The sequence below is a fragment of the Callithrix jacchus genome, chromosome 14, assembly GCF_049354715.1.
Source record: "Callithrix jacchus isolate 240 chromosome 14, calJac240_pri, whole genome shotgun sequence".
Classification (NCBI taxonomy): Eukaryota; Metazoa; Chordata; class Mammalia; order Primates; family Cebidae; genus Callithrix; species Callithrix jacchus.
In genome coordinates this window covers 87,727,298-87,748,641 of record NC_133515.1, presented here as the reverse complement: position 1 = coordinate 87,748,641, position 21,344 = coordinate 87,727,298, and the positions used below count along the sequence as shown (strand labels likewise).

At 46.7% G+C, this 21,344-nt stretch overlaps 2 protein-coding genes across 8 annotated transcripts in view; both read left to right on the top strand.

Moving 5' to 3' along the window:
- The window catches only part of TRIM54 (tripartite motif containing 54), a 41,531-nt gene that overhangs the window by 7,809 nt on the left and 12,378 nt on the right, over positions 1-21,344 (top strand). For 3 of the 5 annotated variants that reach the window (XM_078349664.1, XM_078349666.1, XM_078349665.1), the window contains one exon: positions 938-1,002. In XM_078349664.1, the coding sequence (XP_078205790.1) occupies positions 1,000-1,002 (3 nt within the window). In that variant the 5' untranslated portion in view covers positions 938-999. Of the gene's footprint in view, positions 1-937; positions 1,003-11,513; positions 11,996-21,344 lie in introns of those variants that run through there. The other 2 variants (XM_078349663.1, XM_035273542.3) reach the window with 1 other exon arrangement.
- Positions 5,453-9,752, top strand: DNAJC5G (DnaJ heat shock protein family (Hsp40) member C5 gamma). 3 transcript variants are annotated; one of them, XM_035273551.3, is made up of 5 exons: positions 5,453-5,566; positions 6,395-6,510; positions 7,101-7,362; positions 7,536-7,680; positions 9,525-9,752. In XM_035273551.3, exons 2-5 carry the CDS (start codon positions 6,398-6,400, stop codon positions 9,617-9,619), a joined length of 615 nt encoding a protein of 204 aa, XP_035129442.1. In that variant the 5' UTR covers positions 5,453-5,566; positions 6,395-6,397; the 3' UTR covers positions 9,620-9,752. The 3 variants fall into 3 exon arrangements, with proteins under 3 accessions (XP_035129442.1, XP_078205794.1, XP_078205795.1); XM_078349668.1 differs by having other exon boundaries at positions 6,372-6,510; XM_078349669.1 differs by having other exon boundaries at positions 6,363-6,510.

Sequence of the window (21,344 nt, the reverse complement as noted above, 5' to 3'; positions counted from 1 at the left end):
GCATGGTGGCACTAAGTGGGGGTACAAGAAAATGGAGTTCTAAGAGGCTGGGGAGAAGGATGTAGAAGGATGGAAAGATACCAATGACAATTTGCAAATCTTAGGGGAGGGGAAGGATCCTGATTTTTCCCTTCTTCATGAGACAAAATGAAACATAACCTCTCTCCTTAAAAAATTAGAAGATAGGACAGAAATATCTAGTATAATAATAATAGTAATAATAATAAAGCATGTGCCTTAGGCTTTATTCAAATTTAATCCTCATAACAACCAGGAAAGACAGACACTATTGTCCCCTTTTTACAGATGAGACAGGTGCTGTTAGCTTAGTGTTAGGTCTGCAAAGTCTGGGTTTGCAGGTCAGAGAGGGCAGGGACATGAAGCCGTCTCCTTTCTAGCTGAAAGCCCTCTACCTCGCACCCTGGGATGTCTGGCCTGGGAAGCAGAGGGAAACAACTGGGCTGGTGGTGGTGGGTTTGGTCACATGTAGTATACATGCCTTCTGCTGGGGGAGGGGAAGAAGGGACATTACTGACATCACCCAGGAGAGGATGTGAATATCCCCCACAGCTCTGGTCTGTCTATAGACTTGGATTTTAAAGTAGGAAGAAGGAGTCTCGGTATAGATACTGAAACTGGAGTCAGAAAACTCAGGTCAGTTCTCACTGGATAACCTTAAGCAGGTCAATCCATCTTTCTGGGCTGTGCTTTCTTCAATTATAAAACAAAGGCATTGGATTAGTGTTAAATCTCTGAGGTCGCTTCTAGCCCAAAAACTGTACAACTCGAGAACCTGGTGGTTGAATGTGACAAATTATGATCTCTCTCTCTCCCACTGCATATGTTCCAGAGCGTGGTATTTTGGGTATAAATATGCCAGTGTCTGCTGTCTGTATGTGTATTCCAGATATATGACTAAAACTTTGGTTGTTTGTAGGTAAACAAGGGATGCTTCCTGGTTTTCTCCATGAGAGACCAAATGGCTCTGGACGGTAGTACATGGTAAGATCACTGACTCAAGGTATGATGGGAGGGCAAATGATCCAAGAAATGGTTTCAGTCTGTAATCATTCTTTGGCATAGAAATTTGTGGGGTTTTTTTTCATATTTTTAAAAGCCAGCCAAATCCAATTAAGTCTTTTTTTTTTTTTTTTTTTTTGAGATGGAGTCTTGCTCTGTCACCCAGGCTGGATTGCAATGGCACGATCTTGGCTCACTGCAACCTCCACCTCCCGGGTTCAAGTGGTTCTTCTACCTCAGCCTCTGGAGTAACTGGGATTATAGGCACCTGCCATCATGCCTGGCTAACTTTTTTTTTTTTTTTTGTATTTTTGTAGAGGCAGGGTTTCACCATGCTGGCCAGGCTGGTCTTGAACTCCTGATCTCAGGTGATCCACCTGCCTCGGCCTCCCAAAGTGCTGGGATTACAGGCGTGAGCCACCGCGCCCAGGCCCCCAATTAAGTCTTGACATCTACCCTGAGAAATGGCACAGGTTTTTACAGAAGAGGAAAAATAGACTCAGAGATGAACTGATCTGTCCAAGATCACACAACCTATGAGAGCCACAGCCAGAGCTAAGATCTAGGGCTTCTGACCCCTAGCTTGTATGTTCTTCCTTGGACTGTGCTGGGTGTGAGAAGAGACCTGAGGCACAGAACACTCAAAGAGGCTCTAATTTCTAGGTAAAGGCAAAGAGGAGAGCCACTGGCCAAAGGATGCCAGGCTGACTGGCCTGTGCTACTCCCATCTCTGCAGCTTCCCGGCTGAAGTGACATTCTATTTGGAGCAGAGCCTCACAAGACTTACAGATAATAGCTCTTTCAAGAGCCCTGAACTGTGATTAATTAGAATGTCAGAGGGCAATGATAAAAAGTGGAAACATTCTATAGCCTCTGGCAAGATGCAAAAGGTGTTTACTAACTCTTCTCAGAACCGAATTTGCCTTCTTTCTCAGGGCTCACTTCTTCTATGAAGCAGGAATGCCACTGCCTCTCAGGAGATAGGTCAGAGTGTCTCGGAAAAGCCTCACACACTCTTGCTTGTTCATTCAGCCAACCAACATTCATTGAACACAGGAAGGAACTGGAGGGAATACTAAGACAAACAAGAAACAGGGAGTTCCAAATCACATTGTTATCTCCCCTCTTGCCTTCTTTCTGTTTTGTGGTCTCCTCTTGTCTAGGACCATATGGGGAAGATAGGCCCTGTAGTCTTGTCCAATTCCCTAGCTAAGTGCTTCTGTCCCAGGGAATTCTGGGCCCAACCTCCAGGTTACACTGGATCGGCAGAGGGCTCCCTCAGCTATAGCTCGTTCAACTAATCATTCATTCAATTATGTGAGTCAGGCATGACTCTAGGTGCTGGGGATACAGTGGTCAACAAACAAACAAGGTCCCTGCCCTCATGGAGCTGTCATCTGGAAAGGCAGCTTCTAAATCAAGACACAAATAAATATATGTTCACCAGGCTGGGCACGGTGGCTCATGCCTGTAATCTCAGCACTTTGGGAGGCCGAGGGGGGTGGATCACCTGAGGTCAGGAGTTTGAGACCAGCCTGGTCAACATGATGAAACCCCGTCTCTACTAAAAGTTAAAAAAAATTAGCTGGGCATGGTGTTGGGAACCCGTAATCCCAGCTATTCAGGAGGCTGAGGCAGGAGAATCCCTCAAACCCAGGATGGGAGGTTGCAATGAGCTGAGATCATGCCATTGCACTCCAGCCTGGGCAACAAGAGTGAAGCTCTTTTTAAAAAAATAAAAATAAAATATGTTCACCAGCCAGGCATAGTGGTTCACACCTATAATCCCAGAACTTTGGGAAGCTAAGGCATGCAGATTGCTTGAGCTCAGGAGTTCAAGACCAGCCTGGCAACATGATGAAACGCTGTCTCTACCAAAAATACAAAAATTAGCTGGGCATGGTGGTGCATGCCTTTAGTCCCAGCTTCTTGGGAGGCTGAGGTGGGCAGATGGCTTGAGCCCAGGAAGCTGAGGCTGCTGAGCTGTGATTGTGTCACTGCACTCCAGACTGAGATCTTCTCTATACACACACACACACACACACACACACACACACATATACACACACGTACACATATATACACATATGTATTTTGCAGGATGTTATGAGGTGAGCAGAGAGGAGTAGAACCCAGTTTAGAAGGCCTGTCTGAGGAGGCCTGAAGCTGAGATCCCTGAAGGATGAGAGGTCAAGCCCTCCAGGCAGAGGGAACAACATGGTCACAGGCTCTCGAAATGGGAGGGAACACGATGTTTTCAAATAACTCACAAGAAAAGAGGAAAGCGGTAGCACGGAGACCAGAGCAAGCAGGACAATGGTTCCAGAAAAGATTGGAATGAAAGGCAGGGGCAGGACCACGCTGGGTGTTACAGACTGAGGCAAGGAATTCATTGTAAGTGCACTTCTAATATCTTCTGCTCTCCCTACCCAGTGATGGGGAAGACATGAGCTGGCTTGTTCTGCTAGTTCTGTCATCCCATGATAGTGATAAGAGGTTAGGGGTTAGTTAGAGAAATTTGGCATGAGACAAGCCACCAAAAAATTATCAGCTTCAGCTTCTATTTAGATGAGTAACCTATAAACTCATCTGACCCAGAGCCTATGGACTCGGTGGGTGATGCAAAGGTCTTCATCCCCTGTCCCTGCACTGATCACAGACCTACAGAAATAAATTCATTAATTCAGCAGTCATCGTGTCTGCTGCAGATGGACTCCTTAGTTCATTGCTTAGATTAGCTCTTGAGGTGGAATACTGATTTACTATTTAAAACCTACAAGGGGGACTGGCATAGTGGCTCATGACTGTAATCCCAGCACTTTGGGAGGCCAAGGCAGGCATATCACTGAGGTCAGGAGTTCGAAACTAGCCAGGCCAACATGGTGAAACCCCATCTCTGCTAAAAATAAAAAAAAATTAGCCAGGTGTGGTGGTTGGTGCCTGTAATTCCAGCTACTTGTAAGGCTGAACTTGGAAGGCGGAGGTTGCAGTGAGCCGACATTGCACCACTGCACTCCAGCCTGGGTGACAGAGTGAGACTCCATCTCAAAACAAAACAAAAAACAAACAAACAAAAAACCCAACCTACAAGGGGAGGAAAATGTGCACAAATAACTGTAATGAAGAGAGTGACAAAAGCTACAAGAGGGTTAACAGATAAGCATTTTCCAAGTAATAAAGCTTTTTCTACAACATGTTAAGGAGCCACTGGGTGCTCTGTAAAGAAAACCAGAACTACAAAGTGGTAAATTATAAGTGATGCAAAGACTACCTCTTGTAGGAAGGAAGACCAGGTAGAGGCATGCTCCCACACCTGCAGGTGAGGATACAAACTCCTCCTTCCGCTACCTTTCCGGAAGAAAGTTAGCAATAGAGATCAAGAGTGCAAAAAAAAAAAAAAAAAAAAACCCATTTGACCCAATAATTACACTTCCAAGATTCTATCCTTAGGAAAAAATTTGAGATTTGTTCAAGGATTTCTGTTGAATTTTCATTATGAGGTTATTATACTATCGAATAGAAACAACTGAAACACCCAAGTCGGATTACATTATGGGACATGCTCATGATGGCATCATATTTAAGTGAAGTGTTTGTGTTTTTGTTTTTGAGGCGGAGTCTTGTCCTGTTACCCAGGCTGGAGTGCAGTGGTGCAATCTCGGCTCACTGAAACCTCTGCCTCCCGGGTTCAAGCAATTCTCCTGCCTCAGCTTCCCGAGTAGCTGGGATTACGCCCAGATAATTTTTGTATTTTTAGTAGAGACGGGGTTTCACCATGCTGGCCAGGCTGATCTAACTCCCGACTTCGGGTGATCCTCCTGCCTTGGCCTCCCAAAGTGCTGGGATTACAAGTATGAGCCACAGCATCCGGCCTTAAGTGAAGTTTCTGAAGCATGGTAGTGGCTTGGAAAAGGCTCAAGACATCATTTTAATGAGACGTGGAAACTCGTCATTACAATGTAATAGGAGAAATGCTTTGACAGACGAAGTGGGAACAACTGGGAGAGTGAAGGTTGGAGGGTCAAGAACAGGGGCATATGAGTTGGGGCTTACAGGTTGGGGGGAGGTGTTTCCAGGTGGAAAGGAAGGAGAGACCAAGCAGAGAGCCGTAAGTACTGAAGACGACTGGGAAGGTAACACACCTCTTGAGAAGGGCATGCAGCAGCCATACCTCTCATCCGCCACGGTCAGCAAGCCTATAGTGTTTCCTGGAGTGAGCTGGGCCATCAAGATGGGTGGTGCCCTCCTGCTGGAGGAGAGGGGCTCGGCGGAATCCCTGCCCCAAAGCCTGGCAGCAACGCCCCTCCGCTGCCCTGGGCCGCAGGTCGGCTGAGCCCCACGCTCTCACTTCCCTGTGCGCGAAATAAGTCCCAGGGCCAACGTAGCTTCCCCACCCAGTACTTCCGGGGGCGCCAAAAAACGACTTGCCCTGCCCGCAGCGTCGAGGCAGCTCGCAAGCGCAGTCACCTGCTGGACTCGGCCGGTGTGAAGTTTCACACCCAGGAGGATGAAGGGCACCCACCTGGCTTAAGAGAACGGATTCCAGGTAAAGGGCCAGACCCAGGCGAGGAGTCGGCACAGGGCCAGAGGAGCCCTGCACACTCAGAGCTCTCCCTCTGAGCCCCTTGCCTTGCTTGGTTCTCCTGGGCCGCAGGCCTCTACCCTGCTCTCTGGGGGTCTGCTGCCTGTTCCTCGCCAGGTTTTTCCCGCAGCAACCCCTTTCCTCTTCCTTCTCCAGCCTGAGTCCTCCTCCTCCTCTCCCCACTGCCCCACCTCTGAGGGACAGACGTTGGGTGGTTTGAGAGCAGGAGACTGGAGGGAAGAAGCAAGGCCAGGCCTAGCTGCAAGCAGTTCCCACCCGCCGCCAGCTCTTGGACACCTGACTTCTGTTAGGCCGCACACGGTTTGGTCTGAAGTGTTTCTCTCTTAATAGTTGTGGATCTTTCCGATTGCTGATCCAGTGTGTTCAGGCTGGGGCCGCCCTGGTCTTTCAAACCCAGCAGTGAGCTTGGACAGACCAGAGGTGTCTACTCCAGGTAATAGGAGCTCTAGGCAAAATCAGACTCTTCTCATGCCTTAGACCTCTCCTTGCTTACAGCTTCTCTAGGATGTGGGTTGTCTGGAGGTCTGTGTAGCTGGAGGATGCTGAGAAATTTGAGGAGAAGATGTTTCCTCCTTAAAATTTGAATCTTTCTGATCACCTGAATTCTCCTGCTAGTCTCAGATCCCACTCACCGTTATCTTATCCTTGCCCTTCTGTCATCATTTACCTGCCTAATCTCTGAAGGTAGTGAGTTTCCTGTCACTGGAAGTTCATTTTTCCATGCCCTTACTTGTGGGAGTTCTCACAGATGCTGCTTCTCCTCTGGCTCAGATCATGTCTACCGTGAATCAAGCAGCTCGCCGGCTGTCCAAAAGTGGGACAAGCCTCTATGCAGTGCTGGAGCTTAAGAAGGGTACCTCACCTGAAGACATCAAAAAGTCCTACAGGTTCAGACCTCAGCCCTTATTGATCCTTGGAATTTCCCCCTTAAACCTTTTTCTTTCTGTATCTGTTCTGCTTCCTGACTTTTTTGCAGGGGAAGGGTGGGGGAGAGGAAGTCTCCCTCTGTCACAGAGCAGAGACAGAGACTGTTGAGAGTGCAGTGGCGTGATCTTGGCTCACTACAACCTCCACCTCCTGAGTTCAAGTGATTCTCCTGCCTCAGCCTCCGGGGTAGCTGGGATTATAGGCACCTGACACCACACCTGGCTATTGTTTTTTATTTTTAATAGAGATGGGGTTTCACCATGTTGTCCAGGCTGGTCTCGAACTTCTTACCTTGTGATCTGTCTGCCTCAGCCTCCCAAAGTGCTGGGATCTCAGGCATGAACCACTGTATCTGGCCCTATGACCCATTTTTAAGTCCCAACAAGCCTTCACTTTGGGGCCAAATGGGGCCATCACCCTCTTCATTATGGTATGGGAAGGACTTTAGACCTTGGATGCTTGCCTCCATCCTTTGTACCACATCTCATGCATTCCTTCTATACTCTATAGAGACTAATCCCTCTCATTCATTCTAACCCTCCTTCCCCAGACATTTCCCATTGCTTCCCCACCCTCCTTTTGGGTATTGTCTAGGTAGGAAACTGACCTTGCAGTATCATCCCGACAAGAATCCAGGGGACGCTCAAGCAGCAGAAATATGCAAAGAGATCAACACAGCTCACGCCATACTGAGCGACTCTAAGAAGCAGAAAATTTATGACCGGCATGGCTCATTGGGACTATATCTGTATGATCACCTTGGTGAAGAAGGCGTCAGATACTATTTTATCATGAATAGTTGTTGGTTCAAGGTACACAATTCTCCAGCCTCCTTTAAGAATAAGGAAAGAAGGGTGACCTTCCTCTCCTTAGGACAAATGCTTCTGTTGTCTCATTTTCTGGGTGCCAGGAGGATTGAGGGAGGGAAGCTTGAACAGTCATATAGAAAACTGCCGGACTGAGGCCATTCTCGCCTACCTTTTAGACACTTGTCATCCTGTGTACACTGCTCACTTGTTGCTGTTTCTGTTGTTGCTGCTGTTTTTGCTGTGGAACACTTAAACCCCCACCTGAGCAGGATAGTGGGAGAAAATATCAGCAGAATGTCCAGAGTCAGCCTCCAAGGTCAGGTGAGAACTGTAGGCAGGGACTATGAGGTAAGAAATATCTGGATTGAGAATGAAAGAAATGGTTGGGGCTGGGCACCATGACTCACATCTTTATCCCAGCACTTTGGGAGGCCGAGGCAGGTAGATCACCTGAGGTCAGGAATTTGAGACCAGCTTGGCCAACATGGCGAAATCACATCTCTACTAAAAATACCAAAATTAGCCAGGCATGGTGGCACACACGTGTAATCCCAGCTACTTGGGAGGCTCCAGCAGGAGAATTGCCTGAACTCAGGAGACAGAGGTTGCAGTGAGCCAAGATCGTGCCATTGCACTCCAGCCTGGGCACCAGAGTGAGACTCTGTCTCAAAAGAAAAAAAAAAGAAAGAAATGATTTGGGGGTAAGAAAAACCTATGAAAATGGCAGGTTAACCCCTAAATATGACAATTTCAAGTCTGGCACTGGGACAAAGTGAAGAAAAAAAGATCAGTATGTGTTTGTGCACCTTACACAACAAACTGACAGTTTGAATGTAGTGTTATCATCTCTTGTTAAGCTAAGGAATGGTTTGGGAGATTATCTCTAGAAAAGACAGCAGGTGAAACAGATTTCAGAATGCAATTTGTTGTTGAGACAGAATCTCAGTCTGTTGCCCAGGCTGGAGTGCAGTGGCGTGACCTCAGCTTATTGCAACCTCCACCTCCCAGGTTCAAGCAATCTACTCAGACGATCCACCTACTCTGGCCTCCCAAGGTGCTGGGATTACAGGTGTGAGCCACTGTGCCCAGCGGGATGCAATTTTTTCCATCTACCCGAAGGAAAGGGCCAGTTGCGGTGGCTTGTGCCTGTAATTCCAGCACTTTGGGAAGCCAAGGTTGGCGGATCACTTGAGCTGAGGAGTTTGAGAACAGCCTCGGTAACATGGTGAAACCCAGTCTCTACAAAAAAGTACAGAAGTTAGCCAGGCATGGTGGTGTGCACCTGTAGTCTCAGTACTGGGGAGGCTGAAGTGGGGGGATCACTTGAGTCTGGGAGGCTGAGATTACAGTGAGCTTTGATCATGCCACTGCACTCCAGCCTGGGTGACAGAGCAAGATCCTATATCCAAAAAAAAAGAAAAGAAAGGAGCATTCCCACCCCAAATAAACTGTTTATAAGCTGATTGAACTTCACACTACTGCCACCTAGTGATGCTAATGAGTAACTACAAGGTAATGGTTTTCTCATCAGTAGACTATAAAAAGTTACTAAATGTTTATGTATGTAAACATATGTATAATTCCATCATATTAGCCAAACGTGATTTTAAAAGAGAGGAAAATAGCGAAGATGATTTTTAAGAGATGAAAAAGGATGAGATATGTAAACTGAAAAGCAGCAATAGTTACCAGATAAGAAAAGCATATAGGCCGGGTGCTGTGGCTCATGCCTATAATCCCACACTTTGGGAGGCCAAGGCAGCCAGATCACAAGGTCAGGAGATTGAGACCATCCTGGCCAACATGGTGAAACCCGTCTCTACTAAAAATACAAAAATTATCTGGGCGTGGTAGAGTGTGCCTGTAATCTCAGCTGTTGCTGAGGCAGAATTGCTTGAACAAGGGAGTTGGAAGTTGCAGTGAGTGGAGATCACACCACTGCATTCCAGTCTGATAACAGAGCAAGACTCTGTCTCAAAAAAAAAAAAAAAAAGAAAGAAAGAAAGAAAAGCTTGTAAGCTAACTTAATGTGAGTCATTAGTAGAAAGTTTACATCCTTATAGTTTGGACTATGAGTGTTTATATCCTTACATGTGGGGATTTGCTTTACATTCTAGGTAATTATTTCTCCTGATTAATAAAGCACCACCTTCTTCTGCCACTAGGTGCTGACCCAGTGAGAGTGCCTTCTGCGCCCAGTCCCTTAGACACATTGAAGAGAGGAGCAAGTTGCCCTGCCCTGACATTGACCCTGATTTGACCCCACTTCTTTTAAGAATCTCAACTTCAGAAGCATTGATACTGTTGTTCCCAGTAAGGGCATCACCTCTGCCCTTCGTACCACAACTCTGTATGGGGTTGCCCAGCTTCTTCTTTTTAGTTGCAGTCCCAATTTTACTTGTCAGAAAGCAGCCCTCCCCTCCCTTCCCTTATGAGGTCCCAGGCGGTGGTGGCAGATTTTTCCTGAGGAGTCTTTTTCCTGTGCCCATCTTGTTCTTGGAGCCACTGCCAGCTGGTAGGGTCCCCAAGCCCCTTGGGATAGCTCCACTAAGAGCCTGGTAACTGAGCAGGGTGGATCGTGTCCAAGGAGCTGCTGCTCCAGTTAACTCCCTTGTTGCAACTCTGTGTACCAAGAACCTCTAGCATCATCCTCATTCCTAAGCCAATATGCCTTTATGGAGCTGGTCTCACCTTCTGGTGCCCACGGCCATTGGCATCGCCAGCCTCATTCCATGCCACTATGAGTCAACTCAGGAAAACGGCAAGTGCATTTGAGGCTCAGGGGTACTCATTCCATCTTTAGAGTCTCCTTGGACCTCAACTACGAGCACAGCATGCGTTGGCATTGGTCCTGTGGGTTGACGGAAGTTTAAACATCAGTGCCTGCTTGCCTCCATCCTTTTTACATCTTATGCAGGCGGATCAACATATAATTTGTTCTTATAAATAGGGGCGTGGAATCTGTGATCCAGAAAAGTCTGTACTTTACAGACTCTTTTCCCACTCTTGCCTTTTTGTGCTGCTATTTCGTGTCCTCTTCACACCATGTATTTCCCACCCACTCAGGGTCACAGCCTACTAACTCCTGAAACTTCTCTCCCTGGACTGGGAGAAGGGCTAAAGAATGTCAGTAAATAAAAGAGCTTTGTCCAGTCCCAAGGCATATGTTGGGCCTGAAAAAGACAAACTATGTGTGTCTGGGGTGAAGAAAAAGGGCCTAAAGAAATTGCTTCTTGGCCCTTTGGCTAAGATCAAGTGGAGAAAAAGACGTGTAGGAGAAAAAGTCAGTGCTCACACTGGGGCAAGCCTGGCTTGGAAAGTAGGAGTCCCGAACAACTGTGGGGCTGGGGCAGAGGCTCCCCAGAGACTTGTGATTATGACTTTGTCAGTGCTCTAAAATTTCCCTGGAGATTGTTTCCCTGGGTGCCCAAAATAGGTCCCTGGCATTCAGGTCCTCTCTGCCCAGCTCACCTTCTCCCAATTTCCTAACAAATTTGAAGTCCTTGGAGTGGCTCCAGGGATGTGTTCATGGACCAGAATCCCACATTTCCTCAGGGACATGCTCATAGATAGGTCCAGGCTATGGCACAACAGTCATTTCTAGCCTCTTGAGCTTCTTTTCCTAGGGTGATATAAGAAAAGGCTGGGCAAGAACAAAAATGAGCCCAAGGTGTTGGACAAGAGGCTTGATGTCATCCCTCGAGCTGCTGTTCTGAATCACAGAGTCTTGAGGAGGAGGACCTGGGTCACTGGCTGAGCCTGTGGAGGAGGAAACTGTTACTGACTCTAAGTCTGGCAGGATCATTCCTCCCACCCTAAGCTATGTATGGGTGCCTCTCACACAGGCCGATTTAGATTCTGTGTCCCGGTCCTGGAAGAAAGGCCCAAGCCAGAGCAGGGTTCCCGGGCTCAGAGGAGCCTTCAGAGTGAGAGGGCAGACCCTTTGCTGACCCACCTTTCACCGTAAGCAGTGGTGCTTGCCCCTGCTCTTGCTCAAGGGAGTCACCCATTCCTGAGTGAGTCAGGGTCACTCACTCTGTGACAGCTGTGGCTCGCCTTACATGAGCTAAATTGGGAATTGGAATGTCATGCAGATGCCCCTTGTCTCCCCACCCCCACAGTAAAATTAATCTTGTCTCTGGGGAGTAAGGGACAAACAGTGCTACCCACAGAGTGAACAAGAGAGGGTCATTTAGGAAACAGGAGAATTTTACAGAGAAAGGGATAGATAAAACTACGTGAGCCTGGCGAGGGTGCAGAGCAGAAAGTAGAGAAAGACAAGTGTCTAAAGACTGCTCTCTGGGACGAGACAAGTTGTTAAAGAAAGGGACAGGAGAGATAGCAGTGCTATTTCAAGAGTGCGCCACAGAAGGGAATCCACAGGCTGTCTAAGCGAGGAAGGGTCTGCAGACAGTGAGTGAAGGCCAGGAACAGGGCCCAGGCCAGGGCAGGTGCGACCATCGAGGGGATGAACTTCACAGTGGGTTTCAAGCCGCTGCTAGGGGATGCACACAGCATGGATAACCTGGAGAAGCAGCTCATCTGCCCCATCTGCCTGGAGATGTTCTCCAAACCGGTGGTGATCCTGCCCTGCCAACACAACCTGTGCCGCAAGTGTGCCAACGACGTCTTCCAGGTGGGCATAAGGGATGGGGCAGGGCCAGGTAAAACAAGGCAGACCTGTGGGGGACCGATCAGATCAGAGCTGAGACCCCAGAAGGTGATGGATAGAGTGCTCTTTGAGGTGGGTGGTGGCTGTTGTGGCTGGAGAGCAGAAGTGCTGGGGTCCAAGCAAATCCCAGAGTGAGCATGAGTCAGCAGCTGCCCGCAGGCTGGCATGTATAGCCTGTGTGGCCAGCAGCTGGAGTGCTGGGATCTACCAAGGAAAGGAGACCCTGTGGAAGCTGGGAGGGAAGGGGACTCCCAGACTCTGCAGTCCAGTTTGGAGTTTCAGACTTTGAGTGCATTGTGGAAAATCTGGAGAAAAGATTAATGAGATAATGAAATGTTAAAAAATAAGTAAAATAAAACCTAACCCTGTGAGAAAGCTCCACAGTGGCAATAAAACTAAGGAAAGTTCAGTGCATCCATTGTGGGGACAGAGTTAGATATGGTAGGCAGGAGACTGGGACTTCTCCCCAACTTAAGTTCATACGTGTCACCCTCTAGGTCATTCAGTAAAGAGGCCTTCTGGTTACAAGCTATCGAGATCACTTAACAAGCAGAGAGAGGGCAGTGAAGAAATTGACTTCTTAGAAGTCTAGCCAGTTTTGGATTATTTGTGGTCATGGGGCCAAGCATAGCTAATCAAATTCACAGATACCATTTTAGCCACTGGTTTAGAAGTAAAAGCATGTACCAGAATGGATTCTAAGTGGGCTTTTTTTTTCTTGTCCTGTGCCACTGAGGGGGTTCTAGTAGGCTATGGAACAGAGATCAGGGAGAGTACGGGGCAAAGGCACGCGCACACACACACGGCCTAGCTGATGAGTAAAAATCCAAAATAGACCACGCTGGCTGGCTTAGTATGTGTGTTAGTGACACGGGACATCCCAAACAAGTATTCTTCATCCGTGTCAGAAATGATGAGGAAATGTGTTAAACACAAGTGATTTTTAGCCTAGTCAAGGAATACTTCCCTTTTAAGTTCCTTGGGGCAGCTTGTTTGGGGAAGGAATGGGCTGGCTAGGTCAGGCCATCCCACACTGTGCCCTGTGACCCGACCCTTGTGTGTCTGCTGTGTGGCATCTTCACTGAAGACCAGCACTCTGTGGTCCCTCCTGCCATCTTCCCACTGAGGCCCATTATATCTTCTATTCTTTTATTTTTTATTTTATTTTATTTTTTAATTTTTTTTTGAGATGGAGTCTCACTCTGTTGCCAGGCTGGAGTACAGTGGCACAATCCTGGCTCACTGCTTCCTTAAGCGATTCTCCGGCCTCAGCTTCCCGAGTAGCTTGGACTACAGGCATGTGCCACTATGCCCAGCTAATTTTTTGTGTTTTTTAAAGTAGAGATGGGGTTTCACCATGTTGGCCAGAATGGTCTTGATCTCTTGACCTTGTGATCCAACCACCTCAGCCTCCCAAAATGCTGGGGTTACAGGTGTGAGCCACTGTGCTCAGCCTATTTTTTTTTTTTTTTTAGATGGAGTCTCTGTCATCCAGGCTGGAGTGCAGTGGCGTGATCTCAGCTCACTGCAGCCGCTGCCTCCTGGGTTCTGGCGATTCTTCTGCCTCAGCCTCCTGAGTAGCTGGGACTATAGGCACCTGCCACCACACCCGGCTAATTTCTTTTTTTTGTATTTTTAGTAGAGATGGGGTTTCACCATCTTGGCCAGGCTGGTCTCGAACTCCTGATCTCATGATCCGCCCGCCTAAGCCTCCCAAAGTGCTGGGATTACAAGCATGAGGCACCGCGCTCGGCCTCCCTCTCCTATTCTTTATTGTCCAAATCTGCCATTATTCAGCTCCAGAGTATCTCAGAGCCAGTAGATTTTCCCTCTCAGGGGGCCTAGACCAAACGCTGTGCCTCCTCATCCTGGGCATGAAGTCCTCCATGAGAGGCAATGCCTTGCCCACCGTCTTGGATTTTCCTTGGTCTTAGTAACTCTGAATATCCTTCAGGCTGAGATGCCTAGGAGGGAATGGCAGAAAGATTTTGCCATCCTTTCTCATGAACTTAGAGTGAAACATCCTGTCACTGGAACTTGAAATGTGTGAAAGCAAAGAGAAGTTTTGAAAGCGAAGGTGACATGTCCTGTGGAAAAGTGGTCAGAATGTCCAAGTGCACTCCTGGGTTCCTCTGTCATCTGGCAGAGGGCCCCATACATTGAGTCTAGAATGTGTTTAAGTGACCTGCTTATTCAAGTCAACCCTCTCTAGCCAAGCACAGTTTTGGTTCCAGAAAGCTCTAGAATACTGATTTGGACTCAAAGAGACCTGGGAATGGCTTGGGGCAAACCCTGTGCAGACTCTTTGGAGATAACATGATACCCAGGCTTTGGGGTGGCTCTGTGGATCTGGAGTGATGTGTATCTTTTGAGGTGCAAAGCGCCCCTGGGCCCTCCAAGGAGGAAGAGTGAACAGCTCATCCCTTGCTGCTTATTTGGGAGGGCCTGGTGGGAGGCTGACCCAGTTCTTCAGCTGCACTTAGTCTGTGTATCTCAATATAACTCAGTAGATCTCCCTCTGAAAGATGAGCATATTTAGTTTTTTCGCACATTGCCTCCACATTTTGACAACTGTAGGCATAATCAGATTGTCTGTTTTCTAAGTATGGGGCAAGAATAGGACTTTTGGAAAGAATGGGACTTTTCCTCTATCTTCAAACCACTTTGGAAGAATACCCTTAGAGCGTTGCCTAGAAAGTTAACAGTTATCAAAGTGATAACAATATATCATTTAGAATTTGTAATATGTAAACATACTGTTCAAAGCAGTCTAGGAGTTCATATTGTGAAAAGCAAATCTGCCATTCACCTCAGACCCTGACTTGTCTTTACCAGGTTGAAGTAACTATTACTAACGTTCTTGGGAATACTTCCAGAAAATGTCACAAATCGGCGCATGTTTGCATGTTTATATGTTCTCAAACTAGACCCAAGCCCTCCACCTGCCTTTCTTCACTTTCTCTGGGTGATTATATCGTATCCACCATTCAGATCTGTGTCTTCCTTTTTAAATAGCTGTGTAGTTTTCATTGCTATGACTGGACCACAGTCCATTTAAATAATCTGTCCTCTAAAACATTTAGATGGTTTCCTGTGTTTTGCTGTCCTAAAAACTGCTGTGATGGACAACAAGCAAGAGTTTTGGGGAACTGCAATGAAATGGTGATTTTATAAGACCAAGTTAACAAGACAGCCAGGATGCAAAATTTGAAAACATTTATATAAAAATACTGGCTACGTGAGGTGGCTCACACCTGTAATCCCAGCACTTTGGGAGGCTGAGACAGGAGGAGCACTTGAACCCAAAAGTTTGAGACCAGCCTGGGCAACATAGTGAGACCTCAGCTCTACAAAGAAGAAAGTACAGTATTAAGGAATTGGGAGGAAATCATAATCTTACCTCCCCAACACAGTTATTTTTATTTTTGCATATTACTTTGTTTTTTGTTTTTGAGGTGGTGTCACACTATGTTACCCAGGCTGCTCTTGAACTCCTGGGCCCAAGTTATCTTCCTGCCTCAGCCTCTGGAGTGCACCCCACCAAGCCCAGCACTTTTTTCATATTACATTCAAGCCCATGTCCCCAAACACTTTTACATAGTGGCCATCTTAATTTAATTCTTTTTAGAGCTGTAACAACTCTTTCTCTCGGAATTGAAACAGAATGAAACAACACCAAGACACCACATTAACCCCTCTAATTTCTTCCTCCTTCTTTCCCCACACCTGCACCCACTCAGCTACCAAGAACTTCCACTAAAGGAAAGCTGTTGGTGTGGGAATTTGACACAAACGTCTTCCCATGTGTTTCTGTATTGGTAAATTCTATTCCCTCCTAACTGGCTTTAAAGCAAGCCCTCAGTTTAACTTTATACCTGCCTCCACCCCACTGTGGGCACTTGTTTGTGAGCTGCAACCTGTTGTAATTTAACAGACGCCCAAAGGGCCTTGTAAGAAGGTTGTTCTGAAACAGCTCTTCTGGAGGATGTCTGTCTGCGGAGGGGAACTGTCAGGAAGGAGCTTCCTTCTCCAGCAAGGGGCAGTCTCAGAGCGATGACTTTTGTTTCACGCCACCCAAATTCCATTTCTTTATCCTTTAGTTGCTAGGATCAGGTGTCGTCAGGTACAGGCCTGCCAGAGAAGATCCCGCCCAGCCTGCCTCCTCGACCACTTCCGCCCACTCTGAAGCCACCAGGACTTCTTCAGTACAACTTTGGGCAGGTCTCCCTGATGAGAACTTGGTTCACTAAAATTCTGTGAATTGCATTAAGTTTGTAGTAGGGTTAGGGCTCTTACTTGTGTAGGGAAGAATCTTGATTTAGTGAGAACCAAAACCTAGACTGAGACTTAACACCCCTGGATTCTCCTCTCGCGGGTTTCTTTGTGAATTTGCCACACACTGTAAATCAGGCTATTTCACCACTTCAAGCCTGTTTACATAACTGTGAATGAAAAGGGTGTAAGCCGGGCTCGGTGGCTAACACCTATAATCCCAGCACTTTGGGAGGCTGAGGCGGGTGGATCACAAGGTCAAGAGATCGAGACCATCCTGGTCAACATGGTGAAACCCCATCTCTACTAAAAATACAAAAATTAGCTGGGCATGGTGGTACGTGCCTGTAGTCCCAGCTACTCAGGAGGCTGAGGCAGAAGAATTGCTTGAACCTGGGAGGCGGAGGTTGCGGTGAGCTGAGATCGTGCCATTGCACTCCAGCCTGGGTAATGAGAGCGAAACTCCATTTCAAAAAAAAAAAAAAAAGCATGTTTTATTTCTTTATTTATTTTTGAGACAGGGTCTCATTCTGTTGCCCAGGCTAAGTGCAGTGACTAGAACATGGCTCACTGCAGCCTCAACTTCCCAGGCTCTAGCTATCCTTCCTACCTCAGCCTCCTGAGTAGCTGGGACCACAGGCATGCATCACTACCCCTGGCTAATTTTTTTAGTAGAGACAGGGGTCTCTCTCTACTAAACCAGGTTTCCCTGGTTGTTCTCTTTTTTTTTTTTTTTTGTTATTTTCGTGTTCAGGTTGTTCTCCAACTCCTGGACTCAAGGGATCCTCCCACCTCAGCCTCCCAAAGTGCTGGGATTACAGGCATGAGGCGCTGTGCCTGGTGGAAAAGTGTGTTTTAAAGTGATTTTTTTTTTTTTTTGACAGAGTCTCACTCTGTTGGCCAGGCTGGAGTGCAGTGGTACAATCTTGGCTTAACCTGCAACCTCCTGGGTTTGGGCAATTCTTCTGCCTCAGCCTTCCAAGTAGCTGGGGCTTACAGGCACATGCCACCATGCCCGGCTAATTTTTGTATTTGTAGTAGAGATGGGGTTTCACCCTATTGGCCAGGCTGGTCTCAGACTCCTGACCTCATGATCTGCCCACCTTGGCCTCCCAAGTTGCTGTGATTACAAGCATGAGCCACTGCACCCGGCCAATTTTTTTTTTTTTTCCCAAAGAGACAGGGTCTCACTCTGTCACCTAGGCTGGAGTGTGGTGACACAATCTTAACCCACTGTAGCCTTGAACTCCTGGGCTCAAACAGCCCTCCTGCCTCAGCCTCCCGAGTAGCTAGGACTACAGGCATGCACCACCACACCTAGCTAATTAAAAAAATTTTTTTGTAGAGACAAAGTCTTACTATGTTGCCCAGTCTAGTCTCAAACTCCCGGCCTCAAGTGATTCTCTCGCTTCAGCCTCCTGAAGCTCTGGGGTTATGGGTGTGAGCCATTGCACCTGGCCTTGAACTGACCTTTAACATCTCTTGTAATGTTAATGATTTTGTTTCACAAAGTCGGTTTTTACCAAAACCTGGATTCTTCTCATGCTCTTTAGCTTTTCTCCTAATGTCTGGTCTTCTGCCCACCGTTTCCCAAGGTTTTTTCAGTGTTCTGAGTGTCCGGCTTACAGAACTTGCATGCTCCATCCTTCATCATTGACCAGGCCTTCAGGTTGGGGGAAATAGCCTCCGACAAGCCTCGTTGCATCCAGGGCCTGTGTCCCAAATTGGCACCTCTCTGGATAGCCAGGGAAGAGGGAGAACATTCTTGAGATAAGTCTGGATTTGATAGAGTAGCTGCATTTGCAGAGCATCCTTTTTTTTTTTTTTTTTTTTTGAGACAGTTTTGTTCCTGTTGCCGAGCTGGAGTGCAATCTTGGCTCACTGCAATCTCCAGTTCCCGGGTTCAAGCAATTCTCCTGCCTCAGCCTCCCTAGTAGCTGGGATTACAGGCATACATCACTACACCTGACTAATTTTTGTACTTTTAGTAGGACAGGGTTTTGCCATGTTGGTCAGGCTGGTCTTGAACTTCTGACCTCAGGTAATCTGCCTGCCTAGCCTCCCAACGTGCTGGAATTACAGGCAGGAGCCACTGTGCCCAGCCTACAGAGCATCTTTCTAGATGGAACATTTCTATGAGATGCTATGGAACATACAAAGGAAATAGAAGGCACCATCAAGCCTAAAAGTGAGAGAGCTCATGGCACATATTCCACACAGCAGCCTGCACATAACCTAGAATTAAATTCAATTTATTTGTTCCATTCCATCTTATCCTTCACAGTGAAGAAAGAACAGTCATTTCATACCCTGTGGTTCTGTGTGGTAATTTCTTTTTAAGGTCTAGATTAGGATTGTTAATAGTCCTCTGTGTTTGTGCAGTGCCTTATAATTTATAGAATACTTTCACAAACATGATTCCATTTGAGATACATAGAATGGACGTTATCTCCATTTTACAGAGGAGAACGTGGGAAAGAGGTCACAGTCACACAAACAAAGGGACAGACTAAGGACATAAATCTAGGTGTTCTGTTACGTTTCCTAGAGTGATGGAATTTCCTCTACACATCACATCATTGGCACATGAAATTTTACTTTATGGGGCTGCCTTCTTTGTGTAAATGTAAGATTTAAGGAAAGAACAAGATATTTATGTGTATAATAGAACCAATCAATTATCTCTTAGTCTTGAAATAGAAAGATAAACAGAAGCAGGAGATAGGATTTTTCTAACTGGGTATTAGTCAGCTGAAAGATCTTTAGTCTAATGCAGACTGTCAGCTATGAAGTTGTATTAAGTAAGTTGTCATGTATCCTTAGAGTATAAAATTTTTATTTCTGATTAGAAAATTGAGAGACTGGCCGGGCGCGGTGGCTCATGCCTGTAATCCCAGCACTTTGGGAGGCCGAGGCGGGTGGATCATGAGGTCAAGAGATCGAGACCATCCTGGTCAACATGGTGAAACCCTGTCTCTACTAAAAAAAATACAAAAAATTAGCTGGGCACAGTGGCGCGTGCCTGTAATCCCAGCTACTCAGGAGGCTGAGGCAGGAGAATTGCCTGAACCCAGGAGGCGGAGGTTGCGGTGAGCTGAGATCGTACCATTGCACTCCAGCCTGGGTAACAAGAGTGAAACTACGCCTCAAAAAAAAAAAAAAGAAAATTGAGAGACTTATAATCAGGACAGAGAGTAATTTCTTTTTTTCTGCCATGTACCGATTTGTCACAGTGTGAAACCTATGGATCCTTTCTAATAACAATATTTTTAAATGCATACAGTGTAATACATATGATTATAAAGGAAACTGATGGCATTAGAATATAGCATGTATTCTCCATGGGAGCGATATTGCTCTCAGGGGGGAAAAATGATTCTTGGAAGGGGGCAAACAAATTTTACTATTTTTTTTTTTTTGAGATGGAGTTTTGCTCTTGTTGCAGGCTGAAGTACAATGGTGCAATCTCAGCTTACCACAACCTCTGCCTCCCGGGATCAAGTGATTCTCCTGCCTCAGCCTCCCAAGTAGCTGGGATTACAGGCATGCACCACCACACCTGGCTAATTTTGTATTTTTAGTAGAGACGGGGTTTCTCCATGTTGGTCAGGCTGGTCTCCATCTCCCAACCTCAGGTGATTTACCCACCTCGGCCTCCCAAAGTGTTGGGATTACAGGTGTGAACCACCACACCTGGCCAAATTTTACTCTTTTTTTTTTTCTTGGAGACAGAGTTTCGCTCCTGTTACCCAGGCTGGAGTGCAATGGCACGATCTCGGCTCATTGCAACCTCCGCCTCCTGGGTTCAAGCAATTCTCCTGCCTCAGCCTCCCGAGTAGCTGGGACTACAGGCACGCGCCACCATGCCCAGCTAATTTTTGTGTTTTTAGTAGAGACGGGGTTTCACTTTGTTGACCAGGATGATCTCCATCTCTTGACCTCATGATCCACCCACCTCAGCCTCCCAAAGTGCTGGGATTATAGGCATGAGCCACAGCGCCCGGCCTCAAATTTTACTCTTTTTATGTGTAAAGGGCAGATAAGCACTTGGTACATAAACAGATACACAGTATATTGATGATATTAACATTTAATGGAGGGAATGGGAGCTGTTGGGGGAAAATATCTAAAAAGGATCCTGAGCAGTGGCACACAGTCTCAGCTACTCAGGAGGCTGAAGCAGGAAGATCCCTTGAGCCTAGGAGTTTAAGGCCAGAGGAACATAGCGATACCCTATCTCTCTCTCTCTCTATTTTTTTTTTTTTTTTTTTTTTGAGACAGACTATTGCTCAGTAGCCCAGGCTGGAGTGTAGTGGTGAGTTCTTGGCTCACTGCAACCTTCTCCCAGGTTCAAGCGATTCTCATGCCTCAATCTCCCAAGTAGCTGGGATTACAGGTGTACGCCACCATTTCCAGTTAATTTTTCTATTTTTAGCAGAGATGAGTCTCACCATGTTGGCTAGGCTGGTCTCAAACTCCTGACCTCAAGTAATTCACCTGCCTCAAACTTCCAAAGTGCTGGGATTACAGGCATGAGCCACTGCGCCCAGCCGAGACTCTATCTCTTTAAAAAATAGATATATATTTTTTTTAATTAAAAAGGTTCCCAGCCAGGCCTGGTGGCTCACGCCTGTAATCCCAGCACTTTGGGAGGCCAAGGCAGGCAGATCACCTGAGGTCGAGAGTTCAAGACCAGCCTGACCAACACGGAGAAACCCCATCTCTACCAAAAATACAAAATTAGCCAGGTGTGATGGTGCATGCCTGTAATCCCAGCTACTTTGGAGGCTGAGGCAGGAGAATCACTTGAACCCAGGGGGCAGAGGTTCTGGTGAGCCGAGATCACATCATTGCACTGAGCAACAAGAGCAAAACTCTGTCGCAAAAAAAAAAAAAAAAAAAAAAAAAAAAATCTCCCAGAGGGGAAAATAATGAAGAAAAGCTTTGGAAACACTGGAATGTAGTCACCAAAATATTTAAACCACATTTGATGGAGTAATACAAGTGCTTCTTAACTAACACATTGATAAATGAGGTCTAG

What these genes read in the sequence shown, in the direction of transcription:
- DNAJC5G (XM_035273551.3), top strand. Translation starts at nt 6,398, where the DNA reads ATGTCTACCGTGAATCAAGCAGCTCGCCGGCTGTCCAAAAGTGGGACA. An exon ending in GACATCAAAAAGTCCTACAG is followed by an intron (nt 6,511 to 7,100) that starts GTTCAGACCTCA and finishes CTCCTTCCCCAG; the next exon opens with ACATTTCCCATTGCTTCCCC. An exon ending in TGAATAGTTGTTGGTTCAAG is followed by an intron (nt 7,363 to 7,535) that starts GTACACAATTCT and finishes CCTACCTTTTAG; the next exon opens with ACACTTGTCATCCTGTGTAC.